Source organism: Emydura macquarii, unplaced genomic scaffold (assembly GCF_026122565.2).
Source record: "Emydura macquarii macquarii isolate MOO-44397 ecotype Brisbane River unplaced genomic scaffold, CSIRO-AGI_Emac_v2 contig_2422, whole genome shotgun sequence".
NCBI classification, from domain to species: Eukaryota; Metazoa; Chordata; order Testudines; family Chelidae; genus Emydura; species Emydura macquarii.
Window position 1 is genome coordinate 7,920,492 of NW_027132559.1, and position 16,152 is coordinate 7,936,643.

At 42.5% G+C, this 16,152-nt stretch overlaps 1 protein-coding gene across 2 annotated transcripts in view; it reads left to right on the forward strand.

The window, feature by feature from the left end:
• Positions 1 to 16,152, forward strand: part of AZI2 (5-azacytidine induced 2) — a 45,100-nt gene that overhangs the window by 12,784 nt on the left and 16,164 nt on the right. For both annotated transcript variants that reach the window (XM_067561873.1, XM_067561874.1), the window contains exons 3-5: positions 4,968 to 5,093; positions 5,462 to 5,561; positions 10,329 to 10,477. In XM_067561873.1, the coding sequence (XP_067417974.1) occupies positions 4,968 to 5,093; positions 5,462 to 5,561; positions 10,329 to 10,477 (375 nt within the window). The remainder of the gene's footprint in view (positions 1 to 4,967; positions 5,094 to 5,461; positions 5,562 to 10,328; positions 10,478 to 16,152) is intronic.

Genomic DNA, 16,152 nt, shown 5'->3' on the forward strand with positions numbered 1-16,152 from the left:
AGCTAAGAAAAATTGTCATTTTCTCGAGGGGTAAATCTTGAATAACATTAGTTATATTTACAAAACTATTAAATTAGTGAGTTTTTTTCCTGAGTGAGGTCATAATGATTTAGCCCTGAATTTGTGTAAACTTCTTCTTGAGAAATTGTAAAATATTTCATTTGTTCATATAGACCTCAGGATGGATTGATTTAAATCAAAGCAATCTAAATCATCCACTTTAATAATGATTTAAATAAGGAGGCAGGAAATCTTGCTTTAAATAATTGATTTTAATCCTGTTGTGGATTTGTACTTTAGTTATTTCCCTAAAGAATGGTTAGTTCATATTGGTTGGTAACCATTAAAAGATGTTGATTTGCAACTAAATGTAGCCTTCACACTAAATTTGGCATTGCTTTTTTAGCTAACCAGGAGAGTACAATATATCTATCCACATTTAAAGCAATGATATAGCTTAATTTACATTTAATTCAGAATACTAATTTTTAGATTTTTTTTTTTTTATGATGTTAGAATATGATGACTGATGCATTTCTTACTTACTAGATGATAAATCACAAGTCCAAAATTAATCAAGCTGTATTTGGATTGAAATTCAATTAAATGCACAAAACAGGATATTTATTTATTTAATTTTAATTATTTATTTAAATTATTTAAATTTTTATAAGCAGCTGGCACAGAATTCTGGTTGCAGTCTGTAGTTGTTGACAGGATAACTGGATGAGAAGGAATATATTAAATGTCTTTTTTTTTTTTTTTTTTTTTTTTTCCCCCAAATGAATATTAAATTCCAAAATTTTGAGATAAGTGTGGCAAATTTTACACTTGGTTAAATTTGGCACAGATTTGGCACAGATATTTTTAGTTTATAGCTTTTACAAATTTTTAACTGAAAAATTCTTTGTAGCTGAGGAACTAAATTTAAGAAAACTTAAACAAGGGAGAAAAACAAACTTAAATGCAGTATACAATATAAATTCATAAAGTAGGCAATGTAAAAAACAAGGGCAGAGGTTTACGTCTTGTGAATTGCTTTCCAGTTGGTTTTTGAGGTAGGGGCCTGAAAGGGTTCACCTTAGTCAATAAACTTTTTTCCTCCTCCTGTCAACTCCTGTATCGCAGATACTCTTGAAATGTTGTTCTATACTTTAGAGGACTTGAACTAAGCTGCATGTTAAGAATAACTTTTAACACCTGGGTTTTAAGAAAAACTCCTCTATAAATCTTATGAACCTCTGTTTAGAGGTCACCATTTCCTATTGTACAGCACTATGGTGATACTAGTGTAATTTAGAAATCATTTAAGGGTAGAAATATTCAGAAGTACACGTCACTCACTATCTTTAGTGTGCCATCACTTTTTACAAAACAAACTATTGTAATTAAACCATAAAAGGCTAAATTTTCAAAAACAGATTGGATTGGTCATAGAAGGGTTTTGAAGGCACTACTCCCATGTACAACTCTCTAGAACCATGATAAAACAGTGTATGTACAACTATTTCCTGTGGGGTGCTGGGCTTTTCCTTAGTGTGTGTGCATGCATGCATGCACAATTCCACTTAAAGCAAGTTATGCATCTACCTAGCAACCTGTAGGATCAAAACCATGCACATTCACAATTTAATCTTGAGTGCACATGCATATCTAACGGTGATTTTTCTTTTTGTATTGATTATTATTTTGAATTACAGTACCTGGGTGCCAGTCATTGTGGGCATGCAGTCTTGTCCCCATATATTAGAGTATACCAATAGTTCTGTTATGTTAAATATTGCATGTGTACAACCTGAGTCCTCTGTCAGACGGGGTAGCCACCTCTTCTGATAGTGGTACTGATTCATTCTAGGGAGACAAGGTGGATTGATATAAATCAGTGATTTTAATCTTGATTTGATACTCACTAGTTGCAAATCAACATGTTTTTTTAATGGTTACCAGCCAAACATAGCATTTACACTAAGCTTGGTGCTTTCTTGTTAACCAGGAGGATACATTATACCTATACACACTTATTCAGGTAATTGTAGAGCTTAACTCACATTTATTCAAATTCTTAATTTTTACATTTATTAGATAATAGTGAATGATGCATTCATTTACTATATCATCCTTCATTTTTACTTGTGATTTGTTTCAAGTTTTACTTAGCTGGAAATTCAATTAAAAATGCATAGAAGTGGCATTTTAGTTTTCTTTAATTTAAAAAAAAAAAAAATTAAAAAAAAAAATTATCGTAGGTGCATTGATACATATGAAAAAAGCTTATAAAACTATAATCAAAACATGTTTTGTATTTAATTTATTAAACAAAGGCAGTATTATCTGTAGTTACTGACTTGAACTGATTATTTCTGGTCACTATGTCCTTCAAGATTTTAGAAAGAGTTGATTTAATCTTTTTATCTAGCTTTTATTCATAAATTGACAGAGGAGAAAGCAGGAAAGCTTGTTTTCAACTCCCATTTTTTAACTCTGAATTAACTAATCATTGAATCAAACTAGTTGAATAAACTGAAATGAAGAAAATATTCTCCTTGCATCTGCAGAAGAGGCTATTACTGTCAAAAGCTGGTTTAGTGCTTCAATAAACTCTGGTTCCAGATTCTTAACCAATGACTTCCTCCAGTTCAGTGTTTTGATTTTCTTTAAAATGTGACAGCAAACATGTACTGCTTAATATTTAAATTTGTATTTAAACTGTTATTTTAATAACAAATAATTTCAGGCCTTAACATAAATTGTCAATTTCAAATTCAATTTTAAATAGGTTTATTTTTTTAAGAAGCCTGTATTGAATTTAAATGAAGTAGCTTTTTAAAAAAATAAATCAATTTAAAAAAAAAAAATCACCAATTTTTATTCCATCTTGGGAGCAGGTAGTGTTACGTTCCTAGAAGTTGGTCTTGAGCAACGAGGAAATAAACCTTCTGCTCGTGGACATTTTCGCTAGAGAGTCTGCAATACTCAACTCAATTTGCGACTCATGGACTTTAAGGGTAGCAGAAGTCATTGTGATGTTCCAGTCTGACCTCTTGAATTACACAGGCTAAGGAACCTTATCTCATAATCTCTGCATGTATCAGAACCTTCTGCATAGTTTTTTGTTGATGCTATGTTCCTGAAGAAATAAGTTTTTGAAAAGTGTTTCTAGGAAGTGATCGATGCTTATACATACCTGGCCAACCTTTGGTGCAAATGTTCCTCTGACAGTTCAAGAGACAGATGTGTAACCTGCAAACCTTGTTTTCAGGATACAGGCTTCTCTTGCTAAACCTTGCTACTAGTAGATTCAGTATTTCTGCTCATTCTCTTGTCTGCTGGCTTTTTCCAACATCCTTCCCCCCTCCACCCCACACCCCAGCCAAAAAACAAAAAACCAACAACAAAACATTCTCTAGATTGTATGTCCTTGCTTTTATCTCCCTCTTCCCCAAACTGAAGTGCGTTGTGTCTTGCCTCAACAGCTGCCTCTTCTGTATGGTATGGAATATATTGTGAGTTAATTCTGCTTGGGTTCCTCTTTCCTGTACACACAGGAAAATCTGCTGGATGTTCTTAAGCTGGGGTTGAGAAACTAAATTAATGCCCACAACCTGCACCTAGTTTTAGGCATTTCCATAAACAGTACTCCAAAAATTATCTACCCAAAAGAAGTGGCTTACAAATCATTAAAAAATTAAGAGATGAAGGGATTAAGTATTTGATTGTAAATGTGAGTAAAAGCTAAAGCAATGAAGTTGTATTGTGTATATCTAATTGATGTTTACTGAACTTCATTTTGTCTTATTTTATGCCGTAAAGAGGTTATGGCTCTTATAACTAGAACTGGGTAAATGGTTGGGTTTTTTGCTTCAGCCAGCAAGCTGAAAATATATTCACTTTATTTCTGCAAAGGTTTACAATTTGTCAGTAAATTGGAAAAATCTGTTTTAAGCCAGCAGAGTGTGTCTGAGTCTGTGTATGCATCCCCTTTTATAACACTTAGCCCAGTGATTAGGGTACTTGCCTCAGATGTGGGAGATCCAGGTTTGAATTCCCACTCTGGAGCAGGTACTTGAACTGACCTCTCCCTTCCAGGTGAGCATCCTAACTTCTAGGCAGTAAACAAATGTGAGGTGGATAGCTCTCATTCTCTCCTGTTCAAGCTGTTCCATTGTGTATAAATACTTAAATATTCATTGGGTGAAAGAGAGAGAGTGCCTGACCCTGTTTCGGTGATTCATTCACTCATCTGGGAGGTAGGAGATGTGAATTCACATCTTCGCTCTGCCTGATTCAGAGAAGAGATTTGTAGCTTCATGCCTGGATTTATAGGACCTTCAACAGGAGAGACTGAGAGCAACCTGTCCCTGGTGGTTAGGATGCTCATCCAGAAGGAGTGAGGAGAGCTGAGTTGAAGGTCCTGCTTCAGTGCTGAGATTCAAACTTGGGCCTCCCACATTTCAGGCAAGTGGCCTAGTCACTGGGCTAAAGATTATAAAGGCGTATAGATAGACACACATGCACATGTTCATTCTTTTCTTTTCTTCTTCTTTTCCAGCTAAACTAATCAGGTCAAATTCAGGATTAGTTTTAGTTGGCTGAAACTGCATTTTTTGGCAAATAAACTATTCTTCTGAAAACTTTTGCCCAGCTCTACTTCTGATAATACACTGAAACGTCGGGTGGTTTGAGTTATGTTTTTAAAAGAATCATTTTACCTGTAATCTAACCTTCACTGATGACTAGAAGTAGACTGTACAAGATATAAGTAACTTATTACTGCTCTCTAAAATTTTGGTGCATGTAAATATAAATGTATGACATGACTTAATTTTCCAGAATATAAAACTGCCATTAATTTAGTGGTTGCTGGCTGTAAAATATCAATAGTTTGATAATCAGACAACACTGACAGTATTTTGTATTTATTTCAAATCTAAAATGTGAGGATTATTTCTCTTGCTTACTAAACTCAGCTCGTTGGCTCCCGTTTGGAAGAAGAAACAAGCTCAGTTGGACGTGAGCAAGTAAACAAGGCCTATCAAGCCTATCGCGAGGCCTGCATTGACAGAGATAATCTGAAAAGCAAACTGGATAAGATGGTATGTCCATTTGCATAACAAATTAAAAACAGATGCACATCATGCAAATGTATTATCGAGTAAATGTATAAATAGAAGGAATTCTTGGATTTCTTTTGCTGACTTGCTGAAGACTTGTATTGCTTTAAAAATCTAAACAAGTGAGCATACATATTAAATACATTTTGGTGGTGTTTTATATAGGAATAAGAGGTAAAGCTTTTAAACAATGCCTCTTACTGTGGGCCACCTTTGCTGATTGTCTAGTTTAACATTGTGACTAATCACCAAAAGAATGCAGGAACTTTAATTATAGTTTTGTAAATAAGAGTTAGCATTAGAACTAGCAAAGTGCAGAAAGAGCCTTGACAATTTTTTTCTTAAACTAGATTAAAGAGAATACAGAGACCGTGAAGATCTTGAGTGAGCAGTTGCAGTCTAAAGAAGTGGAGCTTCTACAGCTAAGAACTGAAGTGGAAACTCAACAAGGTATTCAGTTTTGTCACTCTCTGCTTGTCTAAATAGTATATTAGTCTGCACCAGAGAGGTGTAAAGTCTAGTGTGCACAGCCTTGTTGCTCACTAACTGTCTGGTGTGGATCCTGCTGGTGTGCAGTAAATGTTTCCTAGTGCATCTTAATGTAGTTCCACTTCAAACTACATTAACATGCACTAGGGAACTTTTAATGCACACCAGCAGGATCCGCATGGGCCAGTTAGTGCACAAGATGTAGTGAGCACTAGAATTTAGTACTCTAGTACACGCTGAAGTGCCGTGTAGACAAGCCATATGTCTTAGCATACGACTAAGTGTGTCAGCATATGCAGTGCAGACTTTTCAGAGCTTTAACACTATATTAATGAGTGTAAGATTGCAGTGCACTATAATAGTGGAGGAACTTTGAGTTAACATGTGTGACTGTGTACATGGTTATCACGTTGGATTGCTGTACTGCAAGTCACTTGTGTGAAAGAGCTGAGGCTGACAAATTTTTTCACTACTTCCATTGTTCTAATTTTTATTTACTGAGAATAAAAAAATTCAGGTTTAACAAAGACACTGGTAAATACATAACTGTTCAGTTTTTCATAGACATCATGGTAAAGGAGAGAATTAAGAGATTTGAATGAGAATAAGGTAACATTGTGTGTGTTTGTGGGGAGCTTTTCTCAAGCATGAGGGGCAGCATTGGAGAAAGCATGAAGATACTTGATGCAGAATTTAACAAGTGCGTGATCAGAGGCTAATCTCATGGGCCAATCGAAAACAGGAGTCGACCTTTTGATACTGAATGACAGAGGAAAAGTAGGGTGGGGATAGGTTGTGAAGGATCTTGAAAGTGAAGACAAGTGTCTTATGTTTGGTGCAGTACGGAAGGGGGAGCCAGTGGAGGGATTCGAGGAGAGGGGATATATGGTCAGTGATGGGCTGGGAAAATTATCTATGCAGTGGCATTTTAAATGGACTGAGATTGCATTTCTCAGGGGAGCCAGAGAAAAGGATGTTGTAGTAATCAAGACAGGATGAGTTTCAGTTAAGAGGGAGGGTAGGAAAGACCATAATTTAGAGGTGTTATGCAGAAGGAATCAGCAAGACATATACATAGCCAGGATGTGAAGATCTAGAATCTATCAGAGTCAAAGATGACATCCAAGTTCAGCGTGAATGTTGATGGCGTTGTCCACAGTGATCAAGAAATGAGCTACCAGGGAGATTTGCTTTTTTTTTTGCGCTGGGGATGGGAGAGACTAAACTGTTTTTAGCCTTGCTGAGCTTGAGCTGATGATTAGACTGCCACAAAGAGACGTTAGGCCGAGATTTTCGTTTTGACAATAGGAGACAGGTCTGGAATAGAGAGGTAGATCTGTGAATCATCTGCATCGAGATGGTATTTGAATTTGTGTTTTGTGGATGAGATTACCCTAAAGTTAAAGTGGAGAAGGGGGACCAAGGACTGAACCTTGTGGAACCCCCACATAATGTTGGCTTGTAGGTGAGGAGGATCTACTGAAGGAACAATTAGAGAGATAGGAGGAGACCAGGAGAGGATGACGTCACAGGGGAGGGCAAGATTTCAAGAAGAGCATGGTCGATGGTATCAAAGAGGATGAGGATGGAGTGCTGATCCTGAGATTTGGCTAGGAAGATGTTATTAGCAACTTTGGTTTCAGAGGAGCAGGTTGGAAACATAAAGGGTAAAAGCTGGTTTGGAGAAAGTCTATGGTGGAATTGGAGGAGAGGAATTCCAGAGAGCAATTGTAAAATGTGGGGTAGTAATTGGAGAAGCAAGAGGAGTCAAAGGTGAGGTTATTAAGATGGAAGAAACTAATGTATGCTTATATTGTGAGGGGAAAGAGCCAGAAGAAATTGAGAAGAATATAGGAGGGGATGAGAGTGTGCACAGGGAGATGAGGAGAGCAGAAGTGGTTGGGTTAGAGAAGGAGAAGAGATTAGAAGCTTCTGCGTCTGACTGTTGAAGTAGAGAGTTGTAGGAGGCAAATGGGGAAGGGAAGATAAGCTGAAGACAGGGGAAAGGCTACATTATATTTTTCTCAGGTTTCCCTTGAAAGAAATTGGTGAGATCCTGTGCAGAGGGAGAAGTGGAGGCAGGAGGAAGGAAGGATTTGAGGAGTAAGTCAAAGATGACTGGGAATGTGGGCATGGGGTTCAGTTAAGTGGGAGAGGTAGAGTTGTTTCACTAGGAATATGGCAGAAGTAAAAGGAGAGATTTAATTTGTAGAGGAGGAAACCTGGTGATGGGATATTTTCCAGAGATGCTCCACAGCGTGAGAGCAGGAGTGGAGGAAGTGGATGTTGGGGATGAGCCAGAGCCAGGGTTGGCAGGGTGAACTTTGTAATGTGGAAGAGGGGCAAAAGAGTTAAGGGTGGAGGTGAGCAAAACATGGAGATAAACAACCATATCAATGGAAGAAAGGAAGAAGAGCGCTGAAAGTGGAAGAGACATTAGAGATATAGAAGGGTATACCCTGTACAAACATTTGAAAGGCTTATATCAAAATATAACTGGTATATACATGAAACATAGGAATGCTCCATTCTTCCATATTTGACTTGTGCTACCTTCTACGGGGAATAAAGAACATTTTGGGGTATTTTTTTAAAGTGATGCTTAGGGAATTATAGTTCAAATCCCAATTTAAGAAAGTTACTTACGAAAGCCATGTCTGAATTTATGGGGACTATAGCAGCATAGCTACAGTACCATAGCTACTCTGGCATAATCCCGGAATATAGACACAGCCTACAACAACAGAAGGTCTCTTTCTATTGCTATAGAAACACCATCTCCCTGACTGATGGTAGCAAGGTTGATGGAAGTATCCTTCTACTGACCTAGTTGCATCTACACTGGGGGTTAGGTTGGCATAGCTATGGTGCATAGGGCTGTGGATTTTTCACTCCCAAGTGACATAGCTATGTCAATCAGCATTTCAAGTGTATACCAGGTTTTAATGTGGATGATTTTTATACTGCACTGTAACGGCATTCACTACTCACTGCTGGTGTGCCTCCTGGTGACTCATCTGGGGATTAGCTCCCCACTGATGGGATGCCCCCTCCTGCAGTTGCTCAGCCCATTCACTCTCCAGGACTCTGGGTCGTTATATTCGTGACTCGGCTGCTCCCTCTTCGTGACTTGGCCCTTCAGACAGGTCACCATAGCTCACTCCTTCCAGGATATGTCAAAGTTTCTTGGGACAAGATGTCCCTCTGCTATTGCGGGCAGTATTCCAGTCTCTGTCCATAAGCTGTGCCACTTGACCTATGGTTGGTAGGGCAACCTGGGCTCACCCTCAACTCTGTGTTCCAGTCCAGGGACCCTATAAGGGTCTGCAGCTATGGTCTGCATACTCCCAGACCTGTTGGATACTTCCCTCGGCTCTGACCTACTATCCTTTGGCACCTCTGTCTGAGGTTACCATTTGTCAGAGCTTCCTCTGCTTCCCAGGGCTCTCTCCTTGCCTGGCTTCTTGCCAGATCCTATAATCTCCAACACAACTCTCTCCTGTCAAGGAGCGACTGCAGACTGCTTCCTCCTGCAGCCTCTTCCTTGTCTCAGCTTCTTAGCTTCATAGAAGTCCTTGTTCCTGCCTGGGTGAGCTTCATCCTTAATTAAGCATTATTGAGCCCTGGCTCCCCCTCATATGCAGCCTACATGGCTAATTGGCCCATCTACCCCTTGAGGAATGGTATGGGGTGAACATCCTATCACATACACACTTTGATAATTCATCAAAAACGAAATCATTCACTTTATCTTGAGTTTGGATCAATGTTATGTGTTAACTTATTTAGATAGATAATCTTGCAGTGAGAGCCTGTATGCTATGAAAAAAGTTGTTTTTCCGCCTGCTGAATTGATATTAGAATGATCTGTACTTGTGATTAAAGAAACTTGCATATTAGTCTTTTATGTATGTCAAGGCCATCTCTGGATATTTATTTATTTGTTTGTTTTGTTTGTTTCCAAATAAGAGGTAAACATGACTCAGGGTTCTTTAGCTAACCTTATTGCTTGGTAATGTCTTCTGCACTTCTGTTTGAAGCTTCCCAGTAGGCATAATTGGGGAAAAACTTCTAGTAAACCTAGCATGTATAAAACTGAGGGAAAAGGAGCAATATCTTCATAAGCATGCACGTTGGGCATGTGCCAATTTACGTAGTTCTACATCTGGATCTGAACACTTCCCAGTATCAAATCTGTTTTCAGGTGTTTTATGGTGTGGGGTTTTTTTTTGTTTGTTTGTTTTTTTTCCTTCCTTCAATCCTGTTTTTGTATGAGGCATTTTACAAGGTGCTTTTGAGAAGTTAAGTAAAAGAAAAGTGGGACTACATATGTTAACTCAGAAAATAGATTGTCCCTTTTTCTTCTGTCAACAAGTTGATTAGGTTTCTTGATAAATAACCATTGGGAAACCTATTGCGTTCATTTCTTATAGTGTAGAATGTGATCTTTGTACAAGAAAGGCTAGCCAAGAAAACTGCTTAGGAAAGGAGATATGAAATATTAGATGGTGAGTAACTCGGTATTATACCAAGCAAGACGTCATATATATTAAAAATAGTGATACTAAATGTTTTAATTTACTTTATTGATAAAAACAAACTTTGAATCTTTGAGCCTTTTTTATTTTGTCTGGTGCAGATACCCATCATGGAGTTATGACACGGTGTCTTACTCTAAAACCGAATAATGGGAGTGGAAATCAGTCTGTTGCTTATCTTTTTTTGTAGTGATGAAGAGTTTAAACTCAACTCCCTCTAGCTGGGAAATAGAAAAGCTGAATAGTGACCTGAAAGTTCACAGACTGGAACAGGAACTAGAAAAGCTGAAGAAAGAATGCAACTGTCTCAGACAAGAACAGCAAAAATTCATGCAGAAGGTACTATTGAATTCTGGTATTTCCTAACTTTTGAGATCTACTTGATTTTACAACCTTAAAAATTCAGATTTGTCCAGCACCCAGCAAAGGGGGACAGCAATCATAATTAATTAACAGTTTATATAGCACTGTTAGTTATCTCTAGTACAGACTTGCTATTCTCTTAATGTTCTTTTCCTTGAAGATGACTCCAGAAATGCACTCTTGTTAATGAAATGAGAAAGCAGCTCATGCATCTTAAAGGAAAGGAGCTCATGTCACCTTAACTTCCATCTGTGTTCTATATTGTGCCTCATTTTAGGTCTCAGAAGGTTGAAAACTATGACTTTCCAGTATCTTTTATACAGGACTGTATTAGAAATGTCTGTGTAACTAATGGTAATATTTAGACCTTGTTTTTATGCCCTGCCATCTTAGAAAAAACAAGGGCTGCTAAAGCTTTGCTTGATCTCATCAGGAGAGGATCAAGGGATTGAAGGCTTCATGTAACATTTTTTTCATTCTCTTGGTACCTTCTGCTTAGGAGAGCTGAATGACAACTTTGAGGTTTTTCTTCAAGACCAGAGCCCAAAATCTGATTTCTTTTGCAGTGATGAGGGCACTATTATTATTTATTACTTTTAACATTTGCTGTGGATATATTGAGTTAGTTTGTCTTGGTCTTTCAAACTTAGCTCATAGTTTTTTATAGCTGTTTGTAAAGATACTGTTTTGCAGCACTCTGCAGTCATGACTGAGCTCTCAAATTTAAGTTACTGATGTGCTAAATGCAGCTACATGCTGCAGATCTTAAATTAAAATGTACCTACAATTTTAAAAAGGAAAACAAAGAGGCAAATTAAATAATTTGATTTTCCCCCCTTCCACCAACAGAGGACATGCTAATTTACCTTTATCAGTAGACTGAGTTCTCTGTTTTTCTAGTATGTATTAATACTATTAGGTTAGCCCTAGCTGCTAAAGATTAAGCATTATTTTTTTTTGTTAGTCAGTTGGTGTATATCAGTCTTTGGGAACTTGGTTGGGCAGCCTGATCAACTGATTGCTATCATCAGTCATCTTGTAAAAACATGACATGGTTTAAACTTCAATGTTTTAGAGTGCTTGAGCTCTTCTTACTGAAAGTGTTTTATTTCTTCAGTCTCTACATGCTGCTGTATATTTTCTCCACTAGATGGTGCTAAAGGAAATTGATTATCTTAAATTGAGAGCATATTCACTGTTAACTTTTCTCTCCCTAGGCAGTGATTCTTGTTTTTTTGTTTTTTGTTTTAAATATCTAGAGTTCTATCTTCGAGTGATTGCTCATATGCATTCCAATTAGGTGTGTGTGTGCCCCGTGCACAGATTCCTGGAACCTTTTTACCTTAGCACACCTGCAGGGCCGGGTATGGCGCCCCCTGGAGTGCCGCGCTCATATCGCGGTATATAGGGCACTCCAGGCCCCGCGGGTCCCGAGTTCCTTCTTTCCGCCTCTGATGGTTGCTGGAACTCCTGCCCCTTGCTATTGCAAGCAGCAGTCCTTAGCTTATCGTTCTTGTTTGAACACCAGTACTTGTTAATTTAGTTTTTGTTATTCAAAAAAGTCAATTGGTGACTGTTTAGTTGTTAAGTGCCCTTAAGGGCTCCTGCGGAGCCATGCCTGGCTCCACAGGCTTCAAGAGTTGTACTCTTTGCTCCAAGCAATTTCCAGTGAGTGACCCTCACGATTGCTGCCTTCGTTGCCTCGGAGAGCAGCACCGGAAAGACAAGTGCCGCATCTGTAAGTCATTCAAGCCCTGTACCCAAAAAGAGCGGGACACGAGACTGAAGGCCTTACTTATGGAGTCCGCGCTGCGCCCGGCCTCCGAGCCGTCGAGATCCCCGGCACCGAGCGTCTCTTCGGTGCAGAATGCATCTCCGGCACCGGCACCGAAGCCCTCCGTGCCGACTAAGAAGAAGAAGCGGTCGGAGATGCCCTCGACGGACTCCTCCCTGCGACCAGCTAAGCAGGGAGATGTTCAGGAGACACCCCAGCCGCGTGCTGTGGAGGTCCCTCTGGCACCGGTGTCTCCTCGTAGGGAGCCTCCCCCGACTCCTGGGAGTGGGGGAGCACCCCTACAAGGACCGTCAACGCCGGAGGCGTTCGCCGCAGCAAGGGCCCTCATGGCCTTGCCTACGCCTCCGTACCCCCCTCAGCCGAGGGACCGGGGACCTGCGTCTCGGGGCAAACCCGCGCTGGGTGGCTCCGGTGGGTGGAGGAAGCATCTCTCCCGATCCTCACCCAGACGGTCACGGAGGGTGGAGAGCCCATCCCCTCCGAGCTCCAACTCCCAGTCGTCGAGCGCCTCGGCACCGGGGGCGGTCAAGAGGCCCCAAGAGCCGACGCAGAAGCTGCAGCGCCGACTCCGGCACCGACCGCAGCTCGGGCTCGAGCACCCCAGTGCAGGAAACATCTCGGCACCGCACCGGCTCGCCTACAGATAGCCCGGGTCACCATCACAGAGTGACGGCACTGGGCCAGGAGGTTCTGCCGGGCCCCTCTGCTACGGCACCGACCACGGCTGCGTTGATATCGGCACCACCACCACCTGTTCTGGCACCAGCAGCCTCCCTGACGGGGAAAAGCACCGATGCCCCCCAGTGCTCCTAAGTGCTCAGGCACCGTCGGGCCAAGTGACTATGCCCTTGATGGGCCCGGCACTACCGTACCCGACACCGCCGTACCTGACATCATTGGCACCGATGAGACCGGCACCGGCGCATTCCGTAATGATGACATCAGCACCGTCACAGCCGGAACCGATGATACTGGTACCCACGTGCTCGGCACCGGTGGCACCGGCATTCTCGGCACCAATGAGACCGGCGTACACTACGCTCAACCCTGTTGCGGTACCGAGCGGCGCAGCGATGGCGGGAAAGCCACGTTCCCACTCAGAGTCTCCGGCACATAGCCGCAGACACCGCCGTTCACACTCCAGAGGTGGCAAGCGGCACTATAAGAGGTCATGCTATAGACATAGGAGGTCCAGCTCCTCTAGCTGGTCTTTCTCCAGATGGTGCCGCAGGCGTAGACACGTCTCAACCTCCTCTTCTTCACAAAGCTGCTCCCTGCCTAAGGGCTGTAAGAAGCGGTCCGCGGACTCGGGCCACCGTGACCGACATGGGGAGGCCTTTCAGTACCCCATTCCGGGTTGGCCCCAAGGCAGGGGCCATACTGGGGTCCATGGAGTACCCATCCGACCCAAGGGGTGGAGTCGCTCCATTCGGGGGTGGTTCAGCCTCCACCACCCCCAATTCAGCCAGCTCCGCATGCTCCCTCCAAAGCGGAGTCTGACCCGGAGGAGGGTCCCTCTACAGGCCCACTCCCTTATCCTCCTCGTCATCCCCAGAGGAAGGGACCTCGAGGGATCATAAGTCGCCCCTTTTTGATTTTCGGGTGCATCAGGACCTCCTTAAGAGGGTAGCCAATAATCTAGGCCTACCCCTTAAGAAAATGTCCGAGGAGGATGATCCCTGTCCGACGCTTTCCTAATAGAATGGGTGGGGGGCCTGATGTATGCATTTCCCCCCATTCCGCTCCTCCCTCATGTCCTGTTCAAAATCAAGAGGGACAGAGCGAACATTATCCTGATTGCCCCAGTGTGGCCGAAGCAGTACTGGTACAGTACGCTGCTCAACCTCTCCATCACCACTCCAATCACGCTCCCCAGGCGATACGACCTGCTTTCCCAGGACCAGGGGCGCTTGCTGCACCCGGACCTGGACTCCCTCCATCTGACGGCCTGGAGACTCTCTGGCTGACAGAGGGAGAAAGAGCCTGCTCCTTACAGGTCCAACACATTCTGCTGGGTAGCAGGAAACCCTCCACACAGGTGACATACCAGGCAAAGTGGAGGCACTTTACTGGTTGGGCAGAGGCCAAGGGTATCTCCCCAGACAGCTCACCCATACAGGTGGTTCTGGAATACCTTCTGCGCCTTAAGATCCAAGGCCTAGCCTTGGCCTCCCTGAAGGTACACCTGGCGGCCATCTCGGCGTTCCATCAGCCGACGGAGGGGCGTTCCCTTTTTTCTCACCCCATGTCTATCAGGTTCCTTAAGGGGGTTGAGAGGGTGTTTCCACAGGTTCGGGACCCCATCCCTCCCTGGGATTTAAACCTGGTCCTTTCCATACTGACAGGACCTCCCTTCGAGCCCATGGCCACATGTTCCCTATTGGTCCTTTCTTGGAAGGTAACCTTCCTGGTGGCCATTACTTCGGCCAGAAGGGTCTCCGAAATAAGAGCATTGACATTGGAGCCCCCATACACTGTTTTCTATAAAGATAAGGTCAGGCTGTGACCCCACCCAGCCTTCCTGCCCAAGGTAGTCTCCCAGTTCCACTATAATCAAGACATCTTCCTCCCTGTGTTTTTCCCTAAACCGCATGGGTCGGCAGATGAGCGGAGGTGGCACTCACTGGATGTCAGACGGGCCCTGGCATACTACTTGGAGAGAACCAGGCCCTTCCGAAAATCCACGCAATTGTTCGTAGCAGTGGCAGATGGCGGATGAAGGGCTCTCCCGTCTCCACCCAGCGAATCTCATCATGGATCGTAACCTGTATTAAGACCTGTTATGAACGGGCGGGAGTGCCCCTGCCAGGTCCCGTGAAGGCGCATTCGACCAGAGCCCAGGCTTCATCTGCGGCCCTCCTAGAGGGCGTGCCTCTGCAAGACATCTGCAGAGCAGCGACCTGGTCGTCGGTGCACACCTTTACGACCCACTACGCCATTGTTGAACAGGCGAGGGAGGATGCAGCAGTCTGCAAAGCCGTGCTGAATAGAGCTGCTCGCCAGTGACTCCTACCCGCCGCCAAGGGTATGGCTACTTAATCACCTAATTGGAATGCATATGAGCAATCACTCGAAGATAGAAAACAGGGTTACTTACCAGTAACTGTTGTTCTTCGAGATGCGTTGCTCATATCCATTCCAAACCCACCCTCCGTCCCCGCTGCCGGAGTCGGCAGAAAGAAGGGACTGGGGACCCGTGAGGCCGGGAGTGCCCTATATACCGCGACATGAGCACGGCACTCCAGGGGGCGCCGTACCCGGCCCTGCGGGTGTGCTAAGGAAAAAGGTTCCGGGAATCTGTGCAAGGGGCGCGCACACACCTAATTGGAATGGATATGAGCAACACATCTCGAAGAACAACAGTTACTGGTAAGTAACCCTGTTTTATTGTAGGTGCCTTTTCTGATTAACTTAATACATTTAAAAAAAATTACCAACCAACTATTTTGTTGAAAATGTTTTTGAGACCTCCAGATTGAATAATGGCTATTCAAATAATGGGTATTTATTGGTTGTGTGATGCATGCTGAGAGGCAAGGTTTGTGTAGATGGTGCACAGAACTCTGTTAAATCAATTATGTTATGGTAACTGTTTTGTCTTAAAGAAGAAATACAAGAATCTTCCCGTCAAATCCACTGACAGATCAAGATAGGAGGCACATATGAGCAAGCTTTTAAACTAGTAAAAACAGCACGAGTTCTGTGGCACTTTTAAAGACCAACAAATTTAATTTACACTAACTTACAGTCACTATTTTTATAGCACTATAAGACTGAATGTCTTGCAAGTGAGCAGTAATCTTTGGAGGAGGAGGAAAATGACATTGCCAGGTGAAATATTGAGAGAGCTGTGGGA